General features: G+C 33.9%; 1 protein-coding gene across 1 annotated transcript; it reads right to left on the minus strand.

The window, feature by feature from the left end:
• Positions 1-6814: 6814 nt before the first annotated feature.
• LOC121988572 (60S ribosomal protein L13a-4-like) lies at positions 6815-9821 on the minus strand. Its single transcript, XM_042542067.1, has 4 exons — positions 9470-9821; positions 9257-9373; positions 9085-9172; positions 6815-7137 (listed from the first exon to the last, which is right to left on the minus strand). The coding sequence occupies exons 1-4, from the start codon at positions 9739-9741 to the stop codon at positions 6988-6990; spliced, it is 627 nt and encodes a 208-aa protein (XP_042398001.1). The 5' UTR covers positions 9742-9821; the 3' UTR covers positions 6815-6987.
• Positions 9822-9932: the final 111 nt, after the last annotated feature.

A 9932-nucleotide genomic window follows, 5' to 3' on the forward strand; every position in this document is an offset into this window, starting at 1 on the left:
AAAAACTCTATAAAATTTTACTATAAATTTTATAGGGTTGCATTAGGTTATCAACCAGTGTTAAACTATGACAAATGTAAACTATTGTGCTAATACTAGGTTGTTCCCTGGAATCTCGGCAAGAACCGCTATATCTCTAGAACTCAGGTATAGTGTTAAATAAGAGTTTGCATTGCAGAGTTCGACTAAAACGTATCAGCAAGGACCACTACATCTCCCTGAGAAAATAGGCAAGAGTTCTCACACCATAGGTTAGATAAGAACAAATATGATAGGAAAACTAATAATCTAAGATTCGAAACCATGGAACATAGAACTCTCACTGGTAAATCAATGGAGGTAGTAGATATGATGATTAGGAGAAAATTATTATTTTATGTGTACAAGAGACAAAACGACAAAGAAGGCAAAGATGATAGAACCCGATTTCAAGTTACGGTATAATCGGAAAGAAAGCAAGAAACGGAGAGGTATTATTGTAGATAGTTTGTTAAAGGATGAAGTTGTAGGAGAAGAAAAGGAGATAGAATTATAACTTAAAATAATAGTGGCGTAAAGAAACTATGAACATAATTAGAGTATATGCACCACAAGTAGGATTAGATAAAGTTACCAAATTAAGGTTTTCAGAGGACTTAGATGAAATATTACAAAATATTCCACCAAATGAAAGGATTTTAATAGAGGTGATCTAAATGGGTAAGGTTGAGTGAAAATGAATATGAGAGAGTACATGGAGTTATGGGTTCGAGTGAACGAGGAAAAAATTATATTAGATTGTATATACGCACTTATATTAGCTACGCTTTTTAAGAAATAGAAGAACACTTAGTCACATTCAAAAGTGGGAATAATAAATCCAACTTTCATGGTTAGGAAGAAGGATAGAAAGATTTCCAAAGATTGCAAGTCATCCTCGAGAAAGCTTAACTACCCAATATAGGTAGCAGTGTTGATATACCTCAAATATAGTATCAATAGAAAGAAAATATATACAATTCCTAGAATTAAGTGGTGGAAGTTAAAGATGGGAAGAATATATATTTAAAGAGAAGGTAAGCTGCAAGCATTAGGTGAAATATATGTATGACTTAATACACAAAGATGATACAAGATGGTATCAAAGCTAAAAATATAGCTGGAAAGAGTGTCCCTATGAGTCAGCATGCACCGCTAAGCAAAGAATCTTTGGTGGTGGAAACGAGAGTACAAGAAAAGTGAAGGAAAACGAATAGCTTATAAGGAATTATATACTGTAAGAACGAGGAAAATTTAAAAATATACAATAGCCAAGAAATAGTTAAGAAAGTAGTGATAAAAAATGAAACTTTTGAACGGTTATATCAAAATTTGGACACAAAAGAAGGGGAAAGAGACTTATAGAAAATGGAGAAAGAAAACAAGAGATCCAAATGAATGTATTAAAGATGAATGTAATAGGTATTAGTGTTTATGGAGAAATAAAAGAGCGGTGGAAGAGGTATTTTCATCAACTTTTAATGAAGGTTTAGAGACCAACTTAACTTAGGTAATTTAATTAGGTCAAATGAGGATCAAATTTTAATTTTATCGTAGAATTTAAACTTCAGAAGTAAAACAAACTTTAAATGAGATGCACAATGGAAAAGCCGTTGGACCAGATGATATTCCGATAGAAGTATGGAAATGCCTAGGGAAACAAGGTATTGAATGACTTACAAAATTATTTAACATGATATTGAAAACGAAAAAAATGCCTGATCAATGGAGAATAAGTACTCTAGTTCCCTTATATAAGAATAAGGGAGACGTACAAAATTGTGCAAACTATAGGGGTATTAAACTAATGAGTCATACTATGAAACTTTGGGAGAAAGTAATAGAAAAAAGATTAAGGAGACCACAGTGACAGAAAATCAATTTGGGTTCATGCCTGGAAGGTCAACAATAGAAGCTATACATCTTTTTAGATAATTAATTGAAAAATATCGGGAGCAAAAATAAGATCTACACATGGTATTCATTGACTTAGAAAAAACATATGATAGAGTCCCAAGAGAAATTATATGGAGAATTTTAGAAAAAAGAGGTGTTAGTATAACATATATTGAACTAATAAAGGATATGTATGAAGATTTAACTGGTAAAGACTTCAGACGGAGTAACTGAAGCATTTCCAATAAAGATAGGGTTACATCAAGGATCAACTCTAAGTCCCTATCTTTTTACATTAATTATGGACGAACTCACTGCACACATTCAAGACACAGTACCGTGGTGCATGTTGTTTGCAGATGATATTATTTTGGTAGATGAGACACGTGAAGGAGTAAATGCTAAGCTAGAATCTTGGAGGGAAACACTAGAAGGGAAAGGTTTTAAGCTTAGTAGATTAAAGACGGAATATATGGAATTTAAGTTTAGCAATATTAGAAGTAATGAAACAATTGTTAAGATAGGAGAGGACGAGTTGCCTGGAACCGAGAGATTTAAATATTTAGGATCATTTTTACAAAATGATGGAGGGATTGAGAGAGATGTCTTACATAGAATACAAGCAGGATGGGTGAAATGGAGGGGAGCGTCGAGTGTTTTATGTGACCGTAAAGTACCTCTAAACTTAAAGGTAAGTTCTATAAAACCGCAGTTAGACCTGCTATGTTATATGGAGCTGAATGTTGGGCCATGACTTTGAGTAGTAAGATGAGAGTTGCAGAGATGAGGATGTTAAGGTGGATGTGTGGACATACGAGGATGGACAAAATAAGAAATGAAAGCATTAGAGAGAAAGTAGGAGTTGCATCTATTGAGGAAAAACTCAGAGAGACACGTTTAAAATGGTACAGACATGTACTTAGACGACCAATAAATGCTCCAGTTAGGCGATGTGAAACTATGATAAACATGCATATAAAACGAGGAAGAGGAAGACCAAAAAAGACTTGGTTAGCAACAATAAAACAAGATAAAATTTATTTAAGTATAGATGATGATATAATAGGAGATAGAGCTCAATGGCGTAAAAAGACCCCACCTAGTGGGAAAAGTCTTGTTGTTGTAAAAAAAATAAAAAGACATCTTATTGCCACACCATTACCTGCTGGGCAAAAACACAAGTAGCTTTCTTTGTTTGTTTTTTTTTTCCTTTGCTCGTAGAGTTTTATGCTTTTATGGATCAATTATTTGGATGGAAGATAATACTTGATTACCTGTTTGTGAAATTTTTTTTTTTAACTTTTTCTTCGTTATATATTTTATTCAAATAATCAGACCTTTCATTTGAAATTTCAAAGCGAGTGAACGCATTCTCTAGGTAAACTAGTCCTTAAGCTTAGTTAAGCTCGATAAACTTTATAATATACTGGAACATAAATTTTTTTAAACATGTACATGGAATTACTTTAAAATAATAAATTGAATCGATTGAAGAGATTGATCTGAAAGTCAATATTTAACTGAATAGATTAAAGCGTTGTTTGTGAAAAATATTTTTTTTACTTTTTCTTTGTTATATATTTTATTCAAATAATCAGGCATTTCCTTTGAAATTACAATCCGAGTAAACGTACTCTCTAGGTAAACTAGGCCTTAAGTTTTGGTTAAAGCTCGATAAATTTCATAATATATCGGAACATAGATTTTTTAAACATGCAGAATTATTTTAAAATAATAAATTCGATCGAAGATATGGATCTAGAATCAAATGTTTAAAGTAGATTAAAGCGTTGTTTGTGAAGAAGAGTTTTTTTTACTTTTTCTTCATTATATATTTTATTCAAATAATCAGACCTTTTTGTTGAAATTTCAAACCGAGTAAACGCACTTTCTAGATAAACTAGGCCTTAAACTATGGTTAAAGCTCGATAAACTTTATAATATACTGGAACATATATTTTTTAAATATGTACATGGAATTACTTTAAAACAATAAATTGAATCGATTAAAGGGATTGACCTGGAATCCAATGTTTAACTGAATAGATTAAAGCATTGTTTGTGAAAAAGAGTTTTTTTTTCTTTTTTTTCGTTATATATTTTATTCAAATAATCAGACCTTTCATTTGAAATTTCAAACTGAGTAAACGTACTGTCTAGGTAAATTAGGCCTTAAACTTTGGTTAAAGTTTGATAAACTTTATAATATACTGGAACATAGATTTTTTAAACATGTACATAGATTTACTTTAAAACAATAAATTGAATCCATCGGAGAGAGCAATCCAATATTTAAACGAATAGATTAAAGCTAAGCATTGTCCAATATTGAAATGAATAGATTTAGCGTTGTTTGTGAAAAAGAGTTTTTTTATTTTTTATTCGTTATATATTTTATTCAAATTATCAGTCCTTTCCTTTGAAATTTCAAACTGAGTCAATGCATTTCTAAGCTAGGGCGGCAAACGAATCCAGTCGACGGCAAATGAATTGAATCGGCTCATGAATTTTTTAAGTCGACTCAAAAAATATTCTATTCGTATTTAAATTTATTGAATTCGAGTCGAACTCGAACATATTTAAACTTTTTTCGATCCGAACTTGAACCCTAATTATATTATTTGAGTCGCTCGTGAGCCACTTATGAGCCTTAATATTTATTAATATAAATTAAATATATATTAAATAAATAAATTTCGAATAGTTCGTGAATATGTTCAAATATTTCGAGCCGAACTCGAATCCGAGTCCTAATTCGAATTGAATTAGAACCAAACATTTTAAATTTTTTGAATTTCGAATTCGAACTCGAATATGCCTATTTCAAGGCAAATATGAATATTAAAATTTTCTACATATTCGACTTGTTTACATCTTTACTGTAGATAACTAGGCCTTAAGCTTTGGTTAAAGCTCGATAAACTTTATAATATACTGGAACATATATTTTTTAAACATGTACGTGGAATTACTTTAAAACAATAAATTTAATCGATTAAAAAGTAAATCCCCCTAACTGTTTTCCGGGAAGAATTTGGGGTAGGCAGGAATGAGGGCTTTCTCATAATCCCAGTGATTAGGAGAGGCCAGGCCGCATAGTAAAAAACACTTTCGGACGGACTCCGACACACATTGAAAGTCACGAGTTGATTGTCCTTCCTTTTCTATTTATAAAGGGGATATCCCACGCGGGTTGCTTTTCCGTCGGTTGGGTTGATTATTTTTGGAATGATCCACTCAGTTTCATGAAAATTTTTCATTAATCATCAGGGTAAATCAAGAAGCATATGTGATGACTAATTCAAAAGTTCAGTATTCTTTGGTTACACCCCTTATTTGGAGGAAAAATTCTTTGTAAATATGTCGTAACTGGGGTTCAAATCGTGAGTGTTAGATGACAGCTTGGATATCCTACCGTGACACCATAATCCTGGGGACGCCTTATTCGCCTTTACATGGTGGCAAAAGACGAATACGCTCGCTCCCAGCACCCCCGTCAATCCGTCTCAAGACCAACACAAAGGAGCTAAATCACGAGCGACTACTAATCTTTAGAATAGTGACTAGCGCATAAGGGAGGTATTTACCTCGACTTTGTGGAGATTCGAACCTCAGACCTTATGATGACAACAGCTCATGCGCTAGCCACTAGACCCATTCGAGGGGACCCTTATTCGCCTTTACACGATGGCAAAAGGCGAATGCGCTCACCTCCAGTACCTTCGCCAATCCGTCCCAGGGCCAACACGGAGGAGGTAAATCACGGACGGCTACTAGCCTTTGGAATAATGACTAGAACATAAGGGAGTCATTTACCTCGACTTTACCGAGATTCAAACCCCAGATCTCATGATGATAAGACATCAATAGCTAACCACTAGACTCATCCGAGAAGACCTTATTCACCTTTACATGTACCCACAGAGAGTCACGATTAATCGTGCCTCATCTAAACTTTCTAACTCGGGCCTGAAATTTCATCCGTAGGAACCTTGCTTGAAAGGGTACTGGCATGCACAAATGGATCTGGGTACTTCATTTGTTGCAATCAAGACAACAGGAACATTCTTTGTTTGTTTAACTAAATAGATTAGAATATCCTACCCAGTTTGATTGATTAGAGGATGGTAATTTTATTATAATAAAATAAAAGATGAATTTTTAATAGATATATATTTTTGAAAATTTTTTTTCTTAATTATTTGATAATCGATTATAAATTAATTATGTAAGAGACATTTGAAATGAATATAATTATTTTTTTACTACACCTGAATAAATTAAAACCCCAAATAATAGTACAGAAGTACAACAATTTCTCAATTTCTTAGGTATTTAAGCATCCAATTATAATTTTAATAAATTAATAAATAAATTTTTTTAACGGTCGATTAACATAATAATACTAAATTTATTAGTCGATTAACATAATAATACTAAACTGATTAATTTCTTAGGTATTTTAGCATCCAATTATAATTTTAATAAATTAATAAATAAATTTTTTTAATGAACGATTAACATAATAATACTAAGTTTATTAATTGATTAACATAATAATACTAAACTGATTAGTTACTGCAAGTATTTTTAATTTAGTTTATTTTAATGATCGATAAATCTTTTTTATAAAATCAAATTAATTATTAATAAGTAAACTGAATATCCTGTGCTATTTAAAAAATAATTGAATGGATTAAAAGCACCCCTAAACTTCCAAGTTACGCCTTAATAATCTATAAAAATTTGCCTATAATCTGATAAAAGAAATGATAATATTTCGTAAATTCCCAAGAATAAATACCACAAATCGCAATCATTATTTTGTAAATTCCAAAAAAAGGACATGCAACTTACTTTATCAAAATGTTACAAAACTTGATTTTAAAAATATTTAATATTGTTATAAATCTGGTAATTTCCTTATTTTATAAATTCCAAAATCATTTAATATTGCATTACAAAGTTATAGAAACACACCCATAACACTAGTCCGAATAAACAAAAATGGCAAACAAACTCCGAATTATCCAACTGAGGATGACAAATTAAGTGAAGACGATCAAATACAACTCAATACTTCAATGGAGCAAGGATGTTAAGCTGAGAACCAAGCTCCTCGTCGTCGTCGGTTGCCTTCTCTGCCTTGGCACGAAGCTTCTGAAGCTGCTTTCGCCTCTCATAAGACACCTTGGCCCTTTCTTTCCTCTTCTCCTCTAATTCCTGTTTAAAACATTACCAGGTTAATCAGTCACGCTGACGTTTCAAATTTTAGAAAAAAGATAAAAGGCAAACGGCACTTTCATAAAGACTTGGAACAAAATAAGTTCTACCCAACATAAAACTCCTTCCAAGCTACAATCATAATCAAGCAAGTTAGATTGAGATTACCTGGGAATCATAATCAGGCAACTTGTTATACAGGCACCTTCATAACGACTTGGAACACCATTTCTATCGCACAAAACTCCTTCCAAGTGACAATCATAATCAAGAAAGATTGGGATTGCCTGTGGAAAAATGTCTCTTTCTGTGACATCCCAATTTACTCTCACAAGGTGGATTTTAAATTAATTAAATTTCTTTACAAATTTAGATGGGTGAGCTACTGTTGACTTAGACTTGAGCATTTATTATTAATGGTTGTGTCTAACTAGTTAATGAGATGGTTCTCTCTATATAGCAGAGCAGACCTAATCCTAAGGATGGCGAAGTGTTAGAGAGACCTGTCTGCACAGCTGTATTGTCAACATTCTGCAGATGTCACACTGATTAAGGTTGATTCTAAGTTATAAAACAAATATTAAGCAGGGCAGATTGTTATAACCCTGGTTCAATCCCACATGGTGAGTTGTGGACTACCCAAGAATCTTTTATAAACCTTATGTGAATGAGCTGCTATTAACTTAACTAACTTGGGCTGAATAATTTTGAATCAAAGATTGGGCCTGACAAGTTGATGGATCAATTTCTATCAAGTAGTTTGTGATAGTTTAGGTCCCTCTCATACCTTTCAACTCTTGTAAGCCTAGGCTGCTCAAGGACGAGAAAGAATCGACTTAATGGCATGCCCTTCTCTAAAATATTAAATCCCGAACCAAACTATCTCATTAACCTTAAGATTTATCGAAGTATATGCAATTGTTGCATGAATTCTTTATGGCTCAGAAAATTCAGACACAAGAGAATCCTCAAAAAAAAAAAAAACACCTAAGTACAGAATATTCTGGCTTGAATATCTACACTGACCATACAAGTTACAAGCAAAAATAAAAAATATAATTAACTATCGTCAACATACATCCAAAGAGGAAAAAAAATCATACGACCAGTGAAAAGGGAGCTTGCAACTTTTTAACATTTTCAAAATATGATAGACAAATTAAACCAAAGCTTGGCTCAAGATATAAAGTAAAATTTCTTGCCTTATTTCATAAAACACTTTCAATTGCATTATTTAACCATATAAAGGCTTTCGGTGTAGAATTTAGGATGCCTGGTTGTTTAGGAAAAAAAAAGCAATATATGCATACAATCTTGGACAATCACAGATATAAATTCTTAAATAAAGCTCTTCAGATAATGTTTTTGAAACACATACCCATAGACTCTAGGTAAAGCTCTTCAGAAGACAAAATGAGAAAACAATGATTGTACTGATGTACAGACATAAAAAAAGCATCTTTGGTTTCCAATTTTTACTAGCATCAAATTATTAACACATGCAAAGAACGAAAAAAAAATCCAAACTACTGAGATAGTAAATGAAATATTTCAAATACTTGAACCTTCTTAACACGCACTATACAAGGAGAATTAAATCAATAAATAACCACAATAAAATATGCAAAACAAAGTTCCAATTGTAGTCCAAGGTGTAAGGAATAGACTGACAGGGTAAGACTAAGGCAATCACTAGTTAATGTAGTAAAAAAAATTAGTAGATTTGATTATTATTTGCAATATAATCTAGGATAAAGTGCAGTGGAAAGATAATCCACATAGCCGATTCCAAGTAGTTGGAGAGAATATAGTTTGAGGATGATGATGAGCAAAGTACTGATCACAAAGGAGCTACCAGACGTTATTCATAGCAACTCTATAAAAATTATATAATCGTCAGAGTAATGGATGAAACACTAATGTTGAAGACAGTGGGAAATTCCCAACCTTAATAGTGTCGAAGTGATTCCATCCAACCTCTGATGAGAGATGACCAAGCAAGCAATACCTATGTCCAGGTCGAAGCCTCAACACCCTGACAACAAAATCTATCATTTAATCCGCATATTGAGACATTTTATATATATTGCAGAAAATTAGTCGACAAAGAACTGCTTACTTGAGGGCGTCCGGAACAACCTTTCTCTTCTTCTTGTCGTATGGCGGCGGCACCCCTTCATAGGCCTTGAGCCTTGCCAGTGCAGCAGCACCGCGCTTGGTTTTATGGGGAATCATCCTAAGACAAGAAAAGAGTGTTGATCTCGTAAATCTCTGACCCGACAAACAAAAGGAAAAGGTAAAACCAATCTGCGAAGTAAAGGTGATTAATTACCCGCGTATGGTACGCCAGAGGATCTTGGAAGGGGCGCGGAAGTGGATAGGGCCGTGAGACGGCTTGGTATTCATGCGCTTGCGGAGGAAACGGAGATACTTCATCTTCTGGCGGACTAGACCACCGGAGAGGCAGATCTCCTCGCAGCGAACGACGACGACACGCTGCCCATTGAGCAGCTCCTTCGCCAGGATCGACGCCAACCGACCCAGCATGTGGTGTCGGGCATCGACCACCACCCGCCCCGTGCACAGGCCCGACCCAGACACCATATTCGCCTTCCTCGACGCTCACTTCGCCGGCGGCTGGACTTGCAAACCCTGAGTCGTGCGCGCTCGCTCTCCTTTTATATGGATCGGGGGCTAGGGTTTTTTTCACTCCTCTTAACGGGGACGGAACCGATCGGGTTTGGTTCGGACTTTTGTTCCTACCCGTCTAGCGGAGACTGAGCTAGGTAGTTCAA

Source organism: Zingiber officinale, chromosome 6B (assembly GCF_018446385.1).
Source record: "Zingiber officinale cultivar Zhangliang chromosome 6B, Zo_v1.1, whole genome shotgun sequence".
Lineage (NCBI taxonomy): Eukaryota > Viridiplantae > Streptophyta > Magnoliopsida > Zingiberales > Zingiberaceae > Zingiber > Zingiber officinale.